This window comes from Spodoptera frugiperda, chromosome 26 (assembly GCF_023101765.2).
Source record: "Spodoptera frugiperda isolate SF20-4 chromosome 26, AGI-APGP_CSIRO_Sfru_2.0, whole genome shotgun sequence".
NCBI classification, from domain to species: Eukaryota; Metazoa; Arthropoda; class Insecta; order Lepidoptera; family Noctuidae; genus Spodoptera; species Spodoptera frugiperda.
Genome location: NC_064237.1, coordinates 3,153,487 through 3,176,616, shown reverse-complemented (window position 1 = coordinate 3,176,616; position 23,130 = coordinate 3,153,487). Strand labels below are relative to the sequence as shown.

General features: G+C 35.9%; 1 protein-coding gene across 3 annotated transcripts; it reads right to left on the bottom strand.

Annotated features, from left to right (window-relative positions):
* Positions 1 to 287: 287 nt before the first annotated feature.
* On the bottom strand, positions 288 to 19,385 carry LOC118264356 (multiple inositol polyphosphate phosphatase 1-like). Of its 3 annotated transcripts, none has more exons than XM_050705166.1 (10): positions 19,218 to 19,385; positions 17,372 to 17,534; positions 9,994 to 10,139; positions 8,526 to 8,702; positions 6,494 to 6,613; positions 6,069 to 6,167; positions 4,602 to 4,730; positions 4,105 to 4,255; positions 2,801 to 3,002; positions 288 to 1,635 (listed from the first exon to the last, which is right to left on the bottom strand). In XM_050705166.1, exons 2-10 carry the CDS (start codon positions 17,526 to 17,528, stop codon positions 1,386 to 1,388), a joined length of 1,431 nt encoding a protein of 476 aa, XP_050561123.1. In that variant the 5' UTR covers positions 17,529 to 17,534; positions 19,218 to 19,385; the 3' UTR covers positions 288 to 1,385. The 3 variants fall into 3 exon arrangements, with proteins under 3 accessions (XP_050561123.1, XP_050561125.1, XP_050561124.1); XM_050705168.1 differs by having other exon boundaries at positions 17,372 to 17,531; positions 19,218 to 19,382; XM_050705167.1 differs by having other exon boundaries at positions 19,030 to 19,378.
* Between the last annotated feature and the right edge of the window lie 3,745 nt (positions 19,386 to 23,130).

Here is a 23,130-nt window from a genome sequence, read left to right as displayed (position 1 = left end):
AAGTCGACGTTAGCATTTCAGTCGTTATTTTCGTAGGTTCTAGATTCTGTAGGCTGTAAGACATAGCGATACATTTACGTTTAGACCCGAATCAGCAATTTGTGAATCACACAATGCGTTGCTCCGTGCGAGAATCGAAACCGCTACACGTTGTGCAGTAGCCGGTTGCCCAGCCACCGTGCCACTGTGCAGACATTCTAAAGTGAAAGCTCAATTCTAAAGACATGGCGTGGATCGATTTTTAGGGACCTATAGGTAGGTAATATATGAGAAAATAAAATCACAGATTAGTTTAAAACGTTTTATTTCAACTATTAGATAGTTCTATTTGGTGCGAGTTACAACAACAATATTATTATATTCTCAAACATCAACATTAAGCGTTAACTTATAAAGTAACAACTTTTGTAAATACATAAATTGTGCTTAATTATAAGTTTTATAAGTACTATGAAACGATAAAATTGATAAATATTTTAATTAGAAGAAAAAATACACCATTTGTCCATGATAACCACAAAGAAGCTCTCTAAAATACATGGACACATAATTAATAAAATAAATATAAATTAGATTTTTATAAAAAAGCGTGCGTTACATTTGATTCTAATACATTATTTACTTCCATATACATTTACACACATTTAAAAAGCATTAAATAGTGAAGATTTAACAGAAAACGTGTATTTACAAAGTAAATCGTAATTATTTGATTTTATAAATATAAAATTGTACCATAGAGGTGCGAAAGAGAGGCAAATTTTTATCTTATTTATGAATATTTTTTATGTTAAACAATATAGACTTCAAAGTTTATGGTTACTGAAAATGGCGCGAGAATGGGCAAAAAAGAGCGTCCCCTTAATAACAAAATGCGCGCGAATAGCGATCAGCCATTTTGAAGTTTACATCGAATAATACAAGATGGTTTTGTATATAAAAAAAAAACATTACGTTTAAATAAGTACCTAATTACATAATTTTCTCAATATGAAAAATAAAGAGTTTAATTCCTACTAGTGATGTTATGACTAAAGTTCTACGTTTGTATTTTGTCATCTCTGAGTCTCTGAGTAAATTACGTTCTAATTGCTTGCTGTTACATCATATTAGACTCAATTTAAAACTATCCCCGTCTTCTTTTATCTGCAAATATGAGAAAGGGATACAAGACTTTTTTGTTTTGCTCTTAACTTCTGTTGCAGACTTGTAGATGAATGGCTAATATGCTTAATATTCTATCGCTATTTCTTTATTTCCTTAGCAGTTAAAGAAAGAGAGAAAAATAATTCAAATTACAACAGTTACTCAGAAATGGCGAACAAACGACAAAATTGCAACAAAATGGAAAACACATATTTTGACCTAGGCATTCTAATACTTCTTTATATCCTGATGACGTAGCTAACAATAAAACCAAGGATTGCAATACTGATGCCAGTTAAACCATTCAAATTGTTACCGGAGTTACAAAATTTGAGGTCGCAGTTCTTTGTAAGGTCCCCGTAACGGCTTTTGATGAGTGACCAATCACAGAGCCCGACTCTGCAGCCTGGCAAGTTCATTGGTCGCTCGTTTTCTAGGAAAAGTACCTGGTATTCTTCGTTCACTTGGAAGTTGCCGTTTTGGGTGCATCTGGAATAACAAAGAGATTTTTTTAGTGCACTCATAGCTGTTATGTTTTAGATTCGGCGGAATAGAGTTAGTTTGTTAAGTCAAATATCATTTAGATCCGATAACTCTCTATGAAAGAGTAACAAACATCCTAACATTACAAAAAAGGGGTTTTCAAAGATTTTTGATGGGGCAGAAAGGTACTCCAGTGGAGACCGCGTACCGACAAGCGTAACGTAGGACGTCCACCCATAAGATGGACAGACGACCCGATTATGGTCGCAGGGAGCCGATGGATGCAGGTCGCTTCCAACCGGCCTATCTGGAAGTTATTGGGGGAGGCCTATGCACAGCAGTGGACGTCTTATGGCTGATGTGATGTGATGGGTCTATTGTTTAACATTAATTTAAGTGCCTACGTATTCTAGCTGAGTAAAACTTTGTGGTCTATTTTCCTGCCTAGGTTTCATTGTTAAAAGTTGTGGTTGTGGTAAAACGGATCATCATTCATCACCCATCACGCACTTACAGTCAATGATTCGTCATCGTATTGCACTTTAATTATTCCTAGAAGAATTGAGGTAATAGAAGTACCTACTATCTACTTCACAATACAATATAATTACTCAGGGGCTATTTTACCTTAATAAATTATCTATTGTATAATTATTGTAAATGAATACAAGGAAAACAGATAGATATATTACCTACATTAGGTAGGAAAAAGACTTCTAGTAGGAAGTTATTACTTAGTATACCTAATAATATGTATTTATCATTTACTTATTGACTGGGTAAGCTGTTTGTTTAAAGGACTAACTATGATAGAGTACGTAATAACTAACTGGACTAAGCATTAGGTATTGCTAGCTTTATGATTTTTGACATTACTATTACTATTGACTATTAAAATTGGTGCTGATTGTTGTACCTAACATTCTCACATAAGGGATCTACAATTTTCAGAGACTTAACTATAGGTACTATACTTAACAATAGCCGCTCGTCAACCAACTGGCAATTTCAACAACAAGAGTCATTAATATTATGAGATATTAAAGTTTTAATAGCTGCCTGGGAGTTTGTTCATATAGTCGGTTGTTGCGTATGTTGCTCATAATTATGAGCCCCCATCGTGGCTTGAAACCAATCGAGCAATCTTGTCGAGTAACGTTATAGAACTTACTTGTACAACACAGCAGCTAAGTTAGCATTGAACGGTGTCATGGTGGAAGTGGTCCACTTCCTGGACTGTACCACGGCGGAGTGGTAGTTGTCTCCGGTGAGGGGGGCGGAGTCTTGGTGGGCGCCCATCGCTGTCAGGGTCATCAGTAACATGGCTGCTTCCGTGAGGTGGATCATAGCGCGAGGCTTTTGAGGCTGGTCATCTGAGGATTAAAGATAGGTAAATTTATATAGGCAACCTTTTTAAGAAATTGGATTTTCTTCTTGTTGTTGAGATTAGTTTAGGCTTCTTTCTTAATTATCATGGACTTTTAAACATGGTAATCATTGAAGTATTTTCTTTAATAGGTATGAAAAAGTACCTAAATATTACAATATTTTCTTTGAGGGGGGACAATAATTTTTCCCACTAGAGGGTCCGGGGTTGGGCCGGGAATTTCGTTTAGTTTAATAGTAGAGTGAATAATCATCATATTCAAAATTAGGTACCTAGTACCAACTTCAATAATAACTTTATCAACGACTAAGTGGTAAACAAATTAGGTACACATAGGTAATTTCAATAAATTAATAACAGTATAATTAATTGTACCTAATGATTATAAAATAACAATAAATTACTCATAGACCACCATGTTTATGTCACAATTTGCTGAATACACACAAATAAAATATGTGGTCAGCAAATGAATTAGTTTACGTCAATTGTAACACAGGATGTTTACAAGGTTAACATATTTTTGTCACAATAAAAATGGCAGTTTCTCATCATTTGGTCACTCTGCGGATAATTGATTTAATTAAGTGTGGCGTTAGCACTCATTATTAGTATAGTTTCACACACTATAGGTTGGTATATCTTCAAAGACCAAGAGTCTAACTGCCACACTCAGAGTCATTTAATGGTTACTTAACTTAGTCCAGAGCAATTTCGGAACAAAATCGTTACCAAGGAATAGTTTCAATAGTCACTAAATGTCTCTGAGTGCCGCAGTTACAGTGTTTGCTGAAATCATGCCTTAATTTAGGTAACATTTCTGCGGAAAGTATACCCTGTTATTAAAGTCATGTGTGACAATTAAGATTTCTTTGTCTTGAAACGCACTTACTATTCAATATTTTCTAGTCTTAAGAAGTATAAAGCCGACTTAAAGACATACATATTTTACAGAACTTAAGTCGACAGTGACGCCAATTAGCGGCGAACAAGACTCAAACCATACTGATCAATGCACAAAAATATTTAATACTAAAGTAACATTCTAAAGATCAAAAATATCAGTAAAATATTTAAAGTCCACTTACTGTTGCCAACATGTCTCTCGAAGAAGGTCATCATGTCCTTGACGAAGGTGCATCCAACGTCCTTGTTCATTGGAGATCCGTAGCCGTATTTGTAGTACGTTTCCAAGTCTTCAGCATACTCCAGACGTTTGAGGTCTTCACGGGTGAAGGCCTGAAAGTGGATAGTGAGGACTTGAGAACATATCTAACCATAAGTGATAGAAAGGACTTCAATTAGGTTTTAGGAATAGGAGAAGACTGTTGCAAATAATTCGATTTCTATGATGCAGAATGTTTAGTTAGTTATTGGCGTTGCCATTGTGAAGGTAAAAGATAAAGTCTGGTTTGTCATATGGAAGACTAAAAGTCTTACAAATCCCATCGAAAATAAGGGGATCTATAGAAAATACAGATCAAGAGGACAGTCATTCACGTTGCATTAACCAAGTAACTCAGTATGTGACACTATTAATGAAAATAACACATTTGAAGCACAAGTTAAAGTTTTGGATACTCACGGCACACCAGGGCGATATCTTGCTGACATCCCACGCCTTGTTGTAGCGGCACATCTCGTAGATACGGAGAACGATCTCCTTCTGAATGTCGTAGTTGAAGCCCAGCCGAAGGGAGATGTTGCTGATCATCTGCAAAAAGGAGTTTGGTATAAGCCAATTATGGTATCAGCTGGTAAACGAGCAGACGGATAACCTGATGTTAAGCAATCGCCGCCGCCCATGGTGACCCGAAACACCAGAGACGTATGCCATGAGTTTTATGCATAAAAGTTGGCTGGGATCTGGGACTCAGATATTAAAGGGTAATCTTCTTCTTTACATTCCTTTTGCATGTTTTTTCTTTTTGAGGATGTATCCATCATTCATATCTCCCGCCTTGGAGGAGGCTAGACGGAGTGTCAGACTCTTACTGACTAAAAACCACCCTGTTCCTACTATCTTAGAAGAGGGTATCTTAGAAGAGATAGACTGTATCTTATTAGTAAACATCGGGCATTTTTCAAAATCTTGTTTAGAAGACTGGAAATCAAAACCCCAATACCTCTCATTCTTATTGCTTGTCATCAGTCGCTCTGTTATGTTATGACCATTGAAGCAGTAACGAATTTGTTCCAAACCAATTGGCACTCCGAATCCTATACCTCTACTTACCTACAGTAATTCAATCCACATAAACAAAGAATTAAAAATTAGTCTCAATTAGAATTGCGATATCAAAATCATCAAAACACATACAAAAAAACATTGTTCCGTGAAACTTGAACCTGGGTGTTTAATTAAACTTACGGCCAAGGTTACAGTCATGCTAAACGCTTTGCTAATTTTGGACTAAGGATTTTGTAATTAACAAATTGTAAGTAGGATTTATGAAAGAACTCATTTTTTGACATTACGTATTGCCTTGATTAGAGGTATTGGGCCTTACCTATATCACAAAGTAATACAGACATCCACAAGAACGGCGTATTGATGAGACTTTCAGGTACCGATTCTTTTGATAATCACATCACAATGAACAGTCTATAAGTGGCCACTGCTAACCAAAGGCCTCTTCTCACACGGACTAGGTTTGAGCGTCAATCACCACGCTTGCTCAAAGCGCGATGGGAATTTCAAACTTTTAATTAGAAATTATAAGCTCAGGTTTCCTCACGATGTTTTCGTTTACCGTTGGTTTGGTGTCCAAATAATCTTAAAAAGTACATATAACTCGGAAAAAGTCACATTGGTACATGCTGTTGGTAGGTTTCTAAACTGCACTTTCATGCATGTGAAGCGGGCGTCTTAAACTCCGGGCCACTACGATATTATTAGATACTGTGTAGGAGTTTTAGAGCTATTATGCTTTCCATAAGTCCTATATGCTGCACTTAATACCTTTCCAAGGCTTTCTCGTATCTCGTTTTTTTACTAGTACAATGTAAACTTCATTTTCAGAGTGAAAAGTTATTTTCTCTGTGTTCTTACCTCTTTGAATTCCATCTTGGATTCGAAGATGTTCAGCTGTGACATCGTGTCATTGTTCTCTTCGACGCTCTTGTTCCACGCTGGGCAGAACTTGAAAGGCTGTGAAAATTGAGTGGTTAAGGTCAATCAATGGTCAAGACAGGATTAACACATATTTCACAAATATACTAAGTTCTTTTAGAGGTACAATTTTTCTTAGAAATATAAAACGACTAAAGTCAACATTTTTTATGTATGGTATAAGCCGGTAAACGAGTAGACGGATCACCTGATGGTAAGCAATCGCCACCGCCCATGGACAACCGAAACACCAGAAGTTAGAAGTGCGTTGGCGGCCTTTTGGGGCTTAGGAATTAAAGTGTTGTTGTGGGATTGGGAAGATTGGGAAGAGGGTAATTGGGCCAAAATAAAGGAAATTAACTTACCCTAAGCAATTTTTCGTCATTTTCCCTGGGTATATCGAGGCTCTCCGCTTGGTCGCCGAAGAGACCTTCAGTGAACGACTTGAAGGTGTTGCTCGAACGTTGATCATTCACAAACTTGAACTGTAAACGACAAAAATCCCTTTAGTCTAAATCTTGAAGAACAAATTCGCCTGAATATTCTAGATTATGATCAATTTTCTATCAAACAAGCATGATTAAAGAAAACCTACTAACCTCCTTTCTCCTATCATAAAACCCTATAAAAATAACTCTAGTTCCATTTAAAACTAACATGAAACCACGTATTTAATAAGAAAACGGTACCAATGACGCCACATGCTACCAGGGACGCATGACTCACATAGAATATGTAATGTCACTGAAAATATAATGCAACTCCTTGGAACTAATGGTTCATGGAGCAACTCTGTTGTTAGGTATCTAGGACAGTCCTATGTCTAGATGCCTGGGTTAATGATCGATGAAATGGGCTAGGAATTACTGTTTTAAACTAAGTTGATGGTAATGCCTTTCTGTAATATGAATATTAAAAAAAAGATTCTGGATAAGAAAATAACTTATTTGTGTTGTATTTGTACGAATTGAAGTTTTGGAATATAAGATAATGATATGTAATGAAAATTTATGCGTATGATAATGGTAGATGAAATAGAAGACAAGAAAGAAAACGAGAATAATGAAAAAGATTGAGAATCAAATATAGCTGATCAGTAAGAAAACCTAAGTAAAATAATAAATAAGGCTTGATATGGAAACTGTTTATCATTGGTAGTAGGAAACTTACAAATAAAAAACTAAAGAGAAAGTAGCTAATTGGTATTTTTATCTGCATGCTATCCGTGCAAGTAAATTAAAGAGCCCGCATGATGAGTGTTGGCCCATAATGCTTAGCTTTAACGCAATAGCTGTTAATGTTCAATTTTTAATTGATACTTTATTTGAGCTTCTGTTAAATTACATTTAAAGCCGACTTAAAAAATAAAGGAGGTTCTCAGTTTGACGTGTATGTATGTATGTTTCTGCGTGATTATCTCGCGTTTTACTGAACTGATTTTTATGCGGTTTTCAAAATAGTATTCTTCAGACGTAAGAGAAGGTTTTAGGCATAATACCTGACTTTAAAATGAAGGCGGTAAAGAAAATTGAAGGCGCTTCCAGTTTTTTTTTAAATGGGGTTTGTTTTAAATGTTTCACGCCTTAATGAATATCAGAGATATATTATTACAAAAGCATTGCCGATCATATCCTACGTTGCGAAGATTTTCGTTTATAAGAGCGAATATCGCGAATAGGTTTTCCTTGATCGACTTATAAAAACCAATGATATTGTCGGCAATGTTTTCTTTTAAAGATTTCTGCAGACCAGCTGTCGTATACACACCAGCACTTTCAGCTACACCTTTAACATGTAAATCTTCAACCGTATCCGTTTGCAATAAAGTTGATTTTTGATTAAAGGATTTTGATGAATTGGTGTAGTTTGTTCTGCTGGTGTCCAGTTACGTAACTACCGAGGCATCCGTAGGTTTTATTACCGTTACATACGCACGTCACGTAGTAATATCGTTGGCGTTGGATAATGTCTGTCCCGAATCGGTAATCGAAGTGTCGCGGTTTTATGAAAGGATTTCTTTAAGGCAGGAAGTGATAGGTATTTTGTAATATGGTCAAGTATGGTATGGTGGATGTTATGTAAACAATTATTAACAGTATTTTGAGCATTTTGTTTGGATTGAACTGTTGTATTATGTTATGATGAATGAAGAATATTCAAATTTACCGTTTCATTCTGTACTTTTTAAGATAACTTCACCAATCTCTTTTAAAATTTTAAGGAACTTCTAATCCGATCTAAGATAGGTGACACGTCTCGGTTATCACCAAGTTTTGGTGTTCTCTATCTGAGATGGTTTGCGTGTGATAGTGAAAACAGCCATTAAAGTCTTAGATGTTCTCTATCTCAGTATGATTTTCTTCCATGATACCTACGTATATATTATGAAGCACTTACCAAATAGTTCTGGCCACTGGACGTCATAAGTCCAGGGAACCTTTGCTTCCAGGCTTGTGCAAACTGCTGTGTGGTCATGTACCCATCAGAAGTGAGATCTCCGGCGAACGTCAGGTTATGTCTGTCGTCCCATCGCCATTGTTCCAATAGGTTGAGATCTGATGAGCACATGCGTTGCTGTGGACAAAATTATGTAGAGTGAGTGAGATATTTGTGAAGTCTGGTTGGTTTACTTGGTTCGAACACGAGGAAAAATATATAATTAGTATTACGAGTTATATTTCGACCTATCATAAAGGTTTAAAAATTGTCTATTGCTATAGAAGGAAGCGTGGTCTACCCCGTCAAACCTGGCGTCGCAAAGTGTTGGCAGAAGCGGTGGCCATCAGAATGACGTGGAGCAAGGTGAAGTGTGAAGCTCAAAACCGATCGCGATGAAGGATTTCTATGGACGCTTACTGCCCCAACTAGGGGACATAGGACCTAAAGTCAAGCATGGCGGACTATGCGAGGATAAAAAATGCTTTAATTTTAGTTCAAACACTCCTACAATAGTACCTAGTTACAAGGCATTTGTAATTAATGCCATACTTAATGTATTGTTATCTCATACTTAACATGAGTCAGACAGACATCATTGACCCTCAAGGCTAAAGAGTACCAACAAAACATACAAGGTGCTAATAATGACCTTGATGGGGGCTTCACCTAAAACCGACCATGTAGGTACCTACAACAGTACATTTCCATTGCTTAGACAAACTTCCACTATTGAAGTAAGGCAAGCAAACTATCGGACTAGCGGACTTGTTGGCGAAATCCAAACATGGTACAGACCTGTAGAATTTCCAACTTTATCGTTTTGGAATAAGGTCGAAAATGTAATGGAGAAATGTGCGAGTTTTGGGTATCTTAACATGCTGGTGTTGCACATTATTGACATCTTTGGACAATGCTGTTTGCTGTTTGCGGTTTAGCACTGTCGTCTTTTACGTTTCTGTTGTCAAAACGATGTTTGGACTAAGAAATGTGATGAAATATTTGTTTTCTAAATATTGGTTCCTTAAATAGAAGGTGCTAGGTTGTTTAAGAGAAAAGCCATAAAATTATCCATCAAATTAAAGGTGATCTTCATGCTTATTGTTCTCCAAAAGCGTGGGTAGAGAAGAAACACCTACATTCTAAGCACATTATGTTACAGAGTCCCATTGTTTTATAGCGAATTGATTGCTAAACATTAGGCGTAAATTACAAATCCCTACTGTTGAGTATTTTGAAATCAAAGGCTTATACAGACACAAGGAACGGCGTTATTTTGAAAAAATAATTCCTCCAGTTTCCCAGACATTCTGTACGTTTATATACGCCCTAAATGTTGGTATAAATAAGGAATCACTAACAAGTAAACTACTTGAAAATATGTTTAGGGTGGTCTTTACTTAGTGGAAACACTTATAGGTATACTCACATTGGTGTTCCTAAAGTTGCCATTCCTGTAGTTGGTGACGATGTTGTTCTTCAAATCCCCTAGTTTCTGCAGTTCCACTATTTCATCCGCTTCGGGTTTGTGGGAGCCATGTCGGTTCACCAACCAGAAGGCAATCGGTTGGCAGCCTGTAAAAATGAGGATTGGTAAAGACTGATTCTATTTTCTATGAGCCCGTGGTATCACTCCGGTCGAGCCGGCCCATTCGTGCCGAAGCATGGCTCTCCCACATTTCACACACTTGTTTTGATTATAAATCTAAAAAGTATCTCATAAATATCCAACTAACCATAATGAACTACAACTAGAACCTGCTGCTGCCCTGACCAGCATGACTTCCACTCATTACATTAACGAGACAGTTTATATTTAAACTAATTTAAAGCAACACATGCCTAAAACGGTGCTCTATTTATACATGTCTATTACGTCAATACGTCCGGTGTTACTCGTCCTCATAAAACCATTTCGAAGTACATATACGTTGCATCTTCCGTACAGCTTATCATGGTCTCACTTAATATCATCCCTCCGTACATTCTACGGCCAGTTTATACTGGTTCTGTACCCTTACTACGAGTTTGCTTTACGTTTAAAGTAATCGAAACGAGAGCGCGTTCGGCGCTCTGATTGGCCGGCTCGAATAAATCAACCAATCAGAACGCCGAACGCGCTCTTACTACGATTTCGTTAAACGTAAAGCAAAATCATACTCGGTTCTGTATAGCTTCATGCGTGTACATCAACAACATCCTATGATGTTCCTAGAAAAAGGTAATAGCTGGTCCCAGGCAACGCATTAAAGATAATCTATCTTTGATTAGCTCCCATGGTGGTTGATGGTAGGACATATTCCCAGGGTTTGTGCAGTGGTTTATTTATGTGATGTTCTTATTTCTTATCTGTGCTGATGAGTGATGTCACAGGTAATGTTAGATGTATCTATTACGATGTTTTAGTTTCTAAACATATCATATTTTATGAACTGTTTAGCTTTGTGCCCTTTGCCAGTGAACCGAAAATGTGAAAAGACGCCTATTATGTAGAGGAAATGGTACATGTTAAACAGTATATTTAGATACTGGCATTAATGAAGGATTTGCTTTTAATAGATTTCTGTAGACACTCAAAAACTTTAATCAGCGTATTCAATATCCTCATAAGATCCACATATGCCTATTGAACCAGAGAACGTTTGCTCTGCTGTAACACACCCACTCCTCTAAAAAGTTGTGATAATTATTGATTTTTTTTTTTCATATAAAATCAACGCATCAAGTACAGTACAGTACTGCAAGTGCGAGCGATGCAATATCAATTAAATGAAATCTATTGACGGCCATTTGATTCATGACCCTATGGCCTGCAATAATTACTAGAGGCTAGAAGGTCTGAAATTCCCAAGCGCGATCGGCTCGCGTATAGAATTATTATAGTGTGAACGCTCATAATCTTGAAGCGTATATGGCAAATACTTTTCGATATTTGTGATCTCTTCATATGGCACATCCATTTTCCATTCATATAAGTATGGGAGAACCATGCTTCGGCACGAATGGGCCGGCTCAACCGGAGTGATGCCACGGCCTCACAGAAAACCGATGTGATGCAAACCCCCTTCCCAATCCCCAATTCGCCATTAACTCTTAAATTCCTAATGTAGCAGGTATTTAAACCCTGTAGAGCTTTTAAAATTTCCTTAAAAAAGGTATAACATGAATGTCGCCCCAGAGCAGAGCACTAGTTTTTGAGGTTAGATAGTATATTTAGGTCTCTACAAAGACCCATTACTACTATCTTTTATATGAACTAACGATTAATGATGATTACAAATAACCAATTACACGCTTTCTTGATAAAAGCTTAACACAAAGTCAGGTCGACCTCATAAATAAGATTGATCGACTTATTACCAACCATTTGTCAATCGTGCCCACCTATTAGATCGATATTTGCCACTATTGTTCAACTTAATTTGGATTATTAGTTAGGGCATATAATTGCGTTAAATAGGTCATGGTGTTAGAAGATATGGGTCATGTATTGTGACCTATCCTCTCGATTAAATGTTATTAGTTCTGCAATGAAGTGTAGTGAAGTAATAAGGCATTTATGTCGTCAATAAATTGCATGATGATGGTTCCGCTACATGGTAAGTTATTGGACATTTATTATCTACTAGACATACTATGGAATGTTTTATAGAAAATGATAGACAAATAAAGGGATCAGTCCAGAAATGGTTTTTATTACATAAAAATTCTAACCAGGGTAAGTTAATAATATATATTTAGATAGACATCTCAAACCTAGTGCTTCTAATGATATTATTTTCATAAAGTGAAGTCATCTATGAGTGCTTTAGTATTCTATAAGTGTGCCATTTTGTTTCTATGACGCTAATCCTGAAGAGCAATAAAGAGCAAATTCTGCCATAAGAAGAATCTAGACTCCAGACCATTATAACGTCCTGTCCTACTTATCCAAAGTCTTTCCTCCTACCCTTTGTGTCTAGACACATAATGGTTTGCTTGAAACAAAGCTCCCTTCATGTACAGTAGTTAAGAATAGCTTTGAAAAGTGTGTCATATAACCTACCTACGTCGGCACCCCACTGTCATCCCACTGAGCATCGGATGTGGTGTAAATGTAGCTAGATAGATTGGCCTTGTCCCAGCTAGTTAACTCGGGAACGCTTTATGGAGTAAACTGTAAAACCTCTCTCGTAGGTATTCTGACTAATACTATAAATGCGAAAGTTTGTATGTTAGTTTGTTATTCTTAGACTTTCGCTTGTATGTTTATGAACTAAACGTTTGTATGTTTGTTTGTTACTCCTTCACGTCAAAACGGATGAAGAGATAGGGATGACATTTGGAACAGGGATAGATTTATGGTCTGGAATAACACAAAGAGTACATTTTATCCCACAGGAAAGCGAGGGCAGCCGCGGGCGGAAGGTAGTTTCAAAGAAAAGTAGACGATGTTTTTCTACTGAAAAGGAAATTCTTCGTATCTTGACTTCGTATCCTCTTTATCTTATCGACAAGTTTAATTGAAGTTAATGAGGATTTATGGATTGGATTTGTGCTAATTTGATGATGAGTGCAAAACTCTCAAATTAGGGAAAGATTGCCACCGTTCGTTCCATGTGATTGATATCTTATGGAATATCTAAAATTGATTGATTATCACATTGCTATTCAAAATATCTTGTTTTTGTTTACTCTGAATCTGTATCTGTAACCGTTTTAGTATCATCGACGTTCCTGACAGTAACACATTGAGAATGTTTACGTGTTCCACGTAAACTGTTCACGGCAAGTTAATTTCCAAAGACCCATCGTTCCTCGGTAATGAAGGTAGTGACGTTCTTGGACCAGCTCCAAATATTAGAAACAGATTAAAATTTAAAATAGGGCATCGCGTCATGTGCACAATGATACAGAAAACTGTGACACGGAATCAATAAACAGTGGTACGATTACATGATTAAAGGCATCGGAAATATTTTGCAATTCTGTAATTGAGGTGGCAACTTGCATAATGTTTTGACAGGAGAGTTAATAAAATAGGTTTGTTTTTGGATTTTTTTATTGGTTTTGTTAGTATACATCCTGTATTTTTAACACTTTCCAATTTTTCTTCCGAAATAAAGGTTATTTTGACCATTTTAGTGTTCTTTTTAACCGATTTTCTTCAGTGAAGTCGGTTATTATTTCTCTTTAATTGTTTTTTTTTTATTATTTAAAAATGGTATGTATGAATGATACCTTACTCTCAGATAAAAAAATAGAGGGAAAATTGGTGACAATCTTGTTTATGTAAAAGGTTTAAAAATTAGTATATTTACATGCTCAAATTATACTTTGTTCCTGTATGTATCTCCATACACCGACAAAATTCTTAAAATGCCTGCCAACTGACACAGAAGTTTCAGATTTTTTGCGGACAATGATTTTATTATGATAATAACAACTGAACGAGGCGATGATAGCCGCAATGTCCAATTATGGAAGGTTAACGTACTATGTTTTTGTTCGTGAAATGCATTATGTTATACAATACGCGTCTGGAACGTGTGAATAAATCACATATTGTGTTACTGGGGTGAATGAGCCAGTATTGAAATGGTCTCTGAGAGAAAAATGGTAATAAGCTAGCGTAGGCATATACATAGGTATAAACCTACTTATTAGTGCAACTTGATTGTTTCTTATCGTCCGAGAAAGTAGCAAGAAGGCTAGGAAGAAAGCGGAGAGGTTTCTAAGCTTAATGATAGAGAATTAACGTATTTATTACTGCTGTAACGATAAAACTAATGAACGGTAAAGAATCATAGCTTATGAAGTTTCTATACACACATTATAATTTGTTTTTAGATAACACATTTAATAGAAAACGGACAGCACTGTCTTATGTTCTAATGAACTTGAAGCTTTAAACTGCGACCTCTAATGTAACCAGTACCCTCAGTATGAGTTTGCTTTACGTTTAAAGTAATCGAAACGAGAGCGCGTTCGGCGTTCTGATTGGTTGGCTTAATCCATCTAGCCAATAATGAATGCTGTATGGAATTAGCCAACCAATCAGAACTCCGGACGCGCTCTCGTGGCAAACTCGTACTAAGGGTACATTTAGCGAAACTATAAGATAATAGCAAACTTACATACTTATGGGCCACGCCATGGCTCATGGTTCACCAAGGGAATGTCCAAGGCTATTGTTTATACCTCATCATTAGTAATTACCTACCAGTCCATTAAAAAAACACATAATTCTGTCTTTATTAAAAATTTAACGTAGCTTCTAATACAATTAGGTCCCATACTGAGCATTAACCCACATTAAATATACTGAATTCACAATGTCACGCCTGCCTGGCTAAGTGCCTACACTCGTGTGGGCTACAATTAGTTAAATAGTCCTATCGCACACGGTCTAGCTATCTAGACTTAAGAACAAAGCTACCGACGTAATAATAGGATTTATGTGCAGCATCGGTGCGTGGAAGCTATCAAGGCATGTAGGAATTGTAAGTAGGAGATGCCATGTACAGGTGTCTATTAGGTAATGACCAATAATTAATTTAAATACGATTTTAGTCACGTGAATTATTCGAGAAAAGCTCTACTAGTTTCAAGACAAACCGGGACTCTTAATAGTAAGTTAATTATTAGTTAAGTACCTATTACAATTTAGGCAATAGGCTCACCCCCTATTATATAGGACTTGTTATAACTTGTAACACAAATGGTGAACATTGTTTAAGTGCTGTAATGTGCACCTCTGCCTACCCCTTCGGGGATAAAAAAGGCGTGTTTATGTATTACAATTTAGTACCTATGTCTCACAATAGTTTCATCAACGTGTCTACGGCAAACTCTTGTGTCAAAGCTAGCATTAAGCCGGTTCGATGGAATTTAATAACCGTATATTTGATTTTCTTCAAATACAAATAATATAATATTGACTATTGTGAACTGACTACTCCATAGTTTTACACCATAGAATGCCGTTATTTCTCTCTATGCGTAACCGAGCCAATAGCAAATTCAATCAATGTAATACAGGCTGAGGTTTGTGGCTTAGATAAATACAGGTTAAGTCTAACAGAATATGAGGAGTGGGAGTTATAGTATATATTTAAGAGTTTTGAGAACAATGACCAATAAAACCAAGTTTTTTCCTAGTAGAAAGATTGTAAGTACAAAGAGGTACGCTACCATGAAAATAAGACAGCATTGATATAAAAAACCAAAGATCTCCCTGCAATAGTAGTAGTTTGGCTTTTGGCCGCCGTGGCTTGGCTGCCGTGCAACGTGTAGTGGGTTCAATTCCCGCACGGAGCAACTCTATGTGTGATCCACAAATTGCATGCATGCGAACTTGTATCTTGTAGAGTAAATGCACCCACGATACAAGAGAAAATCCTAGTGTGGGACTAAGTTTAAAAATAAAGTTTGATATTTTTGTGAATTTATGTTTAATTTAAAAGTTACCTTAGGTGTCTGACGAAATTGCATTGCAATTTTTATAACAACGACATAAAATAGGATAAGTCATGATGCCGATAGGTACTAACTATAAAATAAAACAAAGAGTAATAATATTTTTATATGAAGTGCCTAACGATCATTAGATTTTCCGTTATTTTTCTTTTTTTCCATTTTCTAAGTGCTTTTGCACGTACATTTACTTATTTTACCATTAATGGTAGCGATCAATCATCAAAGACACTTATGTACTCGTAGATTTAATCAGATATGATTAATACCTTACGTTTGTATTTATTTTATTTATGTACATATTTAATGTAATTTACATTTGTTTATTTATTATTATTTCCATTTGTTTATGTTAATCTATAGGTCTTCTATTAGTATAGTACCTACATAGGTAACTGGTCAAACCTAGGTGCCATATTTAAAGTATCTTCTGCCTGTCTCTTTAGTCTTTAGTGATTCATGCAGTCAAAGTTAAAGTCAAAATTATTTATTTTAAATAGACCGGGACATTTTTGAATGTCAAAGCAAATATGTATTTAAAAAAAGTCTGTCTGTCGGTCAATGCTCTAGTGAAGCTATTTGCCCGGACGATAATGAAGATTCTTATGGAGAAGAGAAGAACGAGCAACAAACTCCATAGGTTACTCTTTTTAAATCAGGTTCACAATACAATTCTTAGTTACATTGTTTCAGGTTTGCAGGTAATGTTTTGGTTCTTTTGATAAGTCAATTTTGTAATCATAGCACGATTAATGTCCGTGTGGAAGACTCGATGACATGACGGCACGACAAATGACCTTAACTTGATGCATGGTTTATGAATATGATCTGCATTATAATGAGTCGTAGTTTAGTGTCACTTACATATACATAAGTATCTAATCAGAGTCAGAGAGAGTAATAAAAGACTTAAGGAATTAGTGAAAATCTGTCGATATTTTTTTATAGACAACATTACTACATTAAGAGACATACTAAACTAAAATTCACGGTTTACTCAAGTAAATTAATGGACAAAAAGCTCTACTAGCAGCCTACTTTATGCCGCTCATGATGAAGAATCCCTCTGTGAGTCTAAACTAATACAGCTCTCCATTAATTTACGTGAATAAGCTGTGAATTTTAGTTGACAACATTACTGTAGTAACTATTTCCTTACTGCCTTTTTATACGTAATTTTCATATTTATGCGATAGGTAAAAAAATATGTAGGTTTAAGATTAATTTTTGGTTAGGCCAAGGTCCATGTATATCACATTCACTCTCTATTTAATGATAGTTTTGATTTGACTGATCCGAGAAGCATTTAATTGAAAATAATTTAATAAAACACATATATTATTATAACTTACCAGGTATATCATGAGTTCTTGCAGTAGGGATGTCCTTGTTAGCGAAGGTGTAAGCAGTCTTCGTGCCGAACAGGAAGTAAGGGTCCTCCTGCACGGAGAGACAGGTCTCCTCTCCGCTGACGAAGGCCAGCGCCAACAGAAGGAATAACCACTTCATCTTCTTCTAGAGAATTTAGAAAAGAGAAGAATATTAACGTTGGGTAGAGATAAAGTCAGTAGAAGTCGCCTCTACATAGGTAATGCCGCTGACCCGGAGCTGCGGACTGCCTAGCGGGTTACCTGCTCGAAAAGCAGGAGTAGGAACGTGTAATTTATAGTTAGTAAGAGTCTGACACTCCCTCTCGCTTCGCCCAAGGTGGAAGAAGTCACGGGAAGAACCCCCCCCCCAAAACAAAACAAACAGGTAAAGCTAACCTCATTAGAGATATGGGTACCTACTGGAAAAATGCCAGGTGTATCTTATCTATTCCTTACGGTCTTTTACCGGTGTTTGTATGACCAGGTGGATTAATGTAATGAAAGCTAATTATTAATTAATTATGTTTGTAGATTATGTAATTATTTCTCACTCACAATTTAACACTGTCCAGAAAGCTGGGTTTACGTTTAGAACGTAAATTCAAGATTCTCAGTGTCAAAGTATTATGGAGTAAAAATTATAAGTATTTATAAAAAATATAGAAACTAAATTATAAGGTGTCTGATAATTATTGTATAAAATAAATTAGGTAATATGGACAAATATGACGATACGCCCCTTTTAATATCGGACTAATTACCGAACCGGTGATAAATTAATGATCTGTTTGTTTTTTAATGCTTGCATAAAAAAACAATGCATGTGTCCAATGTAGAAATTATTTTAAATAAGTACCTATTATACTTAAATATCTCTGCACCTAAAGATATTTACGATACGACGAATCCGGGGTATCCGAAAAGGATATAACAAAAAGTTTTCTACTAGGTAAAGCATGAAAATAAGATTTCCTTAAATAGAAATGGATAATAATAAATGAGTGCATGCCTATGCGCTCACTAAAATAAAATAAAAACGGTCGATTTTAAACTAAGATTCCTATTCGATTCTAAGCTACTTATATACCTATATAGATTTAGCTTTCCTACTAATATTGTATTATGCTAATAAATTAATACTTATTGCATGCATTAGATACTCCACGTGTAAAGTTTACTTAGATATTTAATAGATGTGTAATTTATAATTTAATGGTTATTGTACGATAGTTGGACCTATCTACATAAGTACATTGCTTTGAATTGCAAATGAAATTCATCTCATGATGTCAGTCGTACTATGGGAAGTATGAGAAGACTCGCAAGATCGTTATTTATATAAAAAAAACTTGCTCAACTAGTTATACTTAGATAGGTACCTATAACCTATCTATATGTGATATTAATTCAACTTGCCTACTATAAACAACTGGAAATTATAACGAATCGATTAGGTAATAGATTGGTACCTAAATGAGAGTGCACATGCACTCATATTTTTTATTTCCGTATGTATAAAAAATACCGGTTATTTTTAAGAAACATTTTAGATCTTAAGGAAAAGTATTGTGTATTTTAATTTCGTTACTGTATTGATCTCTTACAAAATAATTCAAATCGTCATTGTAATCTCTACCCACCTTTTATCTCAGTACCTAAGTACTAAAGTATCTACAACAAAAAACAGCGGGCACAAACTCCAAACTCAAAGCAAACAAATAACAAAAGCAACAATCCGCGTGAACCTGCACAAACAAATGTGGCACACTGGAACACTTCACAAAAAAGTATTTAACACAAAATAATTAAAACGGTACTACACTATTACCTTTGCGCGGGAATATTCGGGAAACACTATGTTGTCTGTGGTTCGGTTACGCGGGAAACGCGGCGGCCCGCGGGCGCAATGGCGGAGGCACTGACTGGACTGGGCTTGGTATCCGAATAGCAGAGCGATTGCCTCGGTTGCCTCACAACTATGGGCCCTCGTGCGTTGTGTGCTTACTACCTCAGAACATTAGCACTCATATTAAATTAAGTTGGAAGTTACATCTAAGATCCGTACACAATATTTTTTTGAAACAATTGCTATTCAGACTATTTTCTCTTCCAACGTCAAGTTGTTTAAACAGCTGACTTAGCATGCTTGAGTATGCAGTTGTAGTCATATACTTTATGTGTGTCATTTAAACAGAAATAAGTTATTTAGTAGGTATTACTATTACTCAATAAGTTCGGTTAACAGAATTTGCTACGAAGTATCTGTGAACCTATTGTAACCTTACTTACTTTACTTTACTCTACGCATCTCTACATCCGGTTTGCAACGCCCATTTAATTCAGTGATCTTGTGATCGTGGAAATGTCTTCATCAGTGCAAATTATAGGCCATTTTGTTTTAAAACCTTACCGTATTAGACACTTAGATCATTCCCTGAATAATCCTGTATTGATTAAGGGACTATACATAGTATTTGTGTCACGCTTTGTCCAGCAGCAACATGGATGACATCATGGTTTTGTTGAGAAAATAACATGTGAGGTAATCTAAAACGAAAGACGGGTACCACCTACTATGTCATGTACAATTTATTGTACTCCCTATGTAAACTGTGAACATCGCTCTGATTAAAATTTAATTCACACGGAAGGATTGAACATAGAAGACATTATTTTAGGGATTAACAATGATAGTTTTTCGACAGACTCCACAGTTGACTGAAAGTATTCAGGATTCGTTTTGGGTTTTAAACTAGATAACTACCCAGGGACGATAATGTACACTCACTGAAGATTGTTTCAAATTATGTTTTTGTTTATCTTATTCATTTCGGATATTAATTTCATTTCGAGTCAAGCCCGAAGCCCGTAGAAATCGTAATCGTAGATAATTGTGTAATAAACTCAGACAGTTTATTTTCAATAAATTTAGCTTCAGTCCCCAGTTTTCCGAGCCAATCACAAGAACACCGTAAGAAAATGACGTAAACCGTACGCCCTATTTTCCGGCCGTTTGTCTTATTATTTGATTGTGCCGAGGGAATAATCGCATGGGAACATTTCTCTGCTACGCATCATTGTTTGCAGTGTCTGTCTATCAAGTGCATTGTAATAATTTGCATCAATTTGTTTGTAGATACATATGAAGCTAGGTAATAAAAATCTCGTGTGGCACTCGCATTTGGGACATGGTAAAGAGTAAACATGTATTATAATAAAATTAATAAGATTTATTTTGCTATTTGTAAAAAAGCAGGGATTTAGTTATGCTTAGGATAAAATTGAGGTTTGTTTTCCTTTTTTAATTGCCTAGTTATATCTTATAGCTAGAATTTGGACTGAAGAACTAACGTCATATAATTCTGACTGTAGTATTAATTATTAAACTGCTAGTCAAAGTAGTGCAGTAAGTTTTTGCCTGACGGTCGACAGATTTTGACTAATATTAATGAAGAATGTTCAAAGACGAGTTTACGCAGTTTACATGCAAGCATTAATCACCGGGTTTATTACAACTGTGTTTGTTGGTTGTGAACGTGTAAATAATAACATGTGTACCTTGTCAGTCGTAAAATTATGTGGCGTACTGTATGTAGGGACGTAATACACAGATTTGTATACGAGATTCTTGGAAATGTTTGTCTAAGCCGTCCATGATATTATGATATTCATGTATGCTCGAAAATAGAGGAATCAGGATCAATGTTTCGATTTATTGATTCTAAATTGCTTACCTAGGATTTATTCACGAACTTTATTGTAACATCCACTATAACTACTATTTCTTAAATGTAGAAAGACTAATGTCAACTCCTTAACTCCACACAATACAAGCTTAACATAGCAAAAAGTCCAGTTAGAAAAGAACAAACATAGTAATCACAATACAAACCACAATCAACATCGGTCACTGGCACCGTCTGTGACGAAAGACGCGAAGTATTAAAACCTTTGCCGTACCGACCTACTTGTACGAGTATAAAGCTTGGAGCCCGAAGCCCGTAGAAAGTGATGGCGGCAAGCTCGACTCTACATACTTAAACCCAAGATAAGCGTTATGAAATGCTCTGATAAGGGGATTACTTTTCTCATTAAGGAATGCAAGATGCTGGGTGCATAATAGCTTTATTTAGGTATATTTTTAGATTTAGAGCTAAGTAGATGGGTACTCTATATAAGTAGATGGTTTGTTTTGATTTTATTTATATCTTTTGTCTATTTAAAATATTGTTATGATACAGTACCTGTAGTAGCAATATGGATGCATAATTATGGACGGGAAGACATAAACTATTCTGTGGGTACAGTTATGTACACACTTCTTTAATTTTGAGAAAAGTTGTCGATGAAGTTAACCATGTGAAAAAAATGTTGCCGTACCGTATCAGTTGATTTATCAAGCCAACTCCAGCTTACCAGTTTTTGAGGTTGTCTTTCAAGCATAACGGTATCTTCACGGCTTTGGTATATCATTACCAACCACACACCACAAATTGCGATAGGTAATCTATATTTGTTTTTACAAATTGCTTTAGGTAATAAACTAAGTAATAATGTGCAAAAGCACATTTCCGTATCTTCATGGCAATGCTGCTGAGGAAATGTTAACATAAGAAGAATATCTAAGTATTAGGAGCCTTTTGAGTAACTTATGTACTTAATTATACTAACTGCCCTACTCAGAGTCATTTAATACCTAGTTAGGTATTTAACCCATTCCGTAAAATTGTTTCGATGCAAAATCGTTACTAAGGAATAGTTTAATTAATCAATAAATGTCTCTGAATGCGGCAGTTAGTTGCATTTTCAGTTGTTTTGGACTAAGTACGAGAGCTGATTTGAAATCCATTAGTAACTAACCTTTTACGAAAATAAATTAAATAACGTGTGCCGAGCAAAATTCGACACATTTTAAATGTAAATAAGTACAAAAATATTATAATAAGTGGTTAAAATTTGTAGGTATTTCTATCTCCATTTTCCTTAACTGATGCCTTTTCATACGTCTACTAGGTATCTAGCCCAATACGTGAGATAACTCAATAACAACAGTATAAAGAATCTAATGAAACAGGAAATACTTCTGACAACTGCAGTTTACAAAAAATGTCTAGTCAAGTCATCAAAAGCATTGGAAACGAGACATTTAATGTTAATTAATCGAAACACGTTCGTATCGCATACCTTCGCGTTTAACCATTATTGTAACAGTTACTACAAGACTTCGTATAGGTAGATAAACGTACAGTACGCGGCGATAAATACTGCACATCAACGTAGAATCAAATAAAAGAGACAATCAGTCCAGTTGCCGCGTGTATGTCAGATTGCTCATGATTAAAAGATACTAAAACAAATCGAGCACTATTCTCGAATAATGTTTTCTTTTTAATATGCGTTGAGGATTTCCTCGTATGTTCGTGGGTGCGTTTACAAACATACAAGTTCAAATACACACGACACCCAGACCCAAAACAACAAATTGTGCATCACACAAAGAGTTGCTTCGTGCGGGAATCGAACCGGCTACACATTGCTTGGCAGCCGGTTGCCAAGCCACCACACCAAACCTTCAAAAAAAGAGCATACTCCTTTTTAAAAAGGCCTGCAACGCACCTGTGATCCTTCTGGTGTTGCGGGTGTCCATGGGCGGCGCTGATCGCTTAGCATCAGGTGACTCGTTTGCTCGTTTGCCTCCTATTCCATAAAAAAAAACAGCAACCAGCAGTGCAGTCTAAATA

What these genes read in the sequence shown, in the direction of transcription:
- LOC118264356 (XM_050705166.1), bottom strand. Translation starts at nt 17,528, where the DNA reads ATGAAGTGGTTATTCCTTCTGTTGGCGCTGGCCTTCGTCAGCGGAGAG. An exon ending in CCAAGATGGAATTCAAAGAG is followed by an intron (nt 4,731 to 6,068) that starts GTAAGAACACAG and finishes TCCTTTTTGCAG; the next exon opens with ATGATCAGCAACATCTCCCT. An exon ending in CGAGAGACATGTTGGCAACA is followed by an intron (nt 3,003 to 4,104) that starts GTAAGTGGACTT and finishes TTTAATCCTCAG; the next exon opens with ATGACCAGCCTCAAAAGCCT.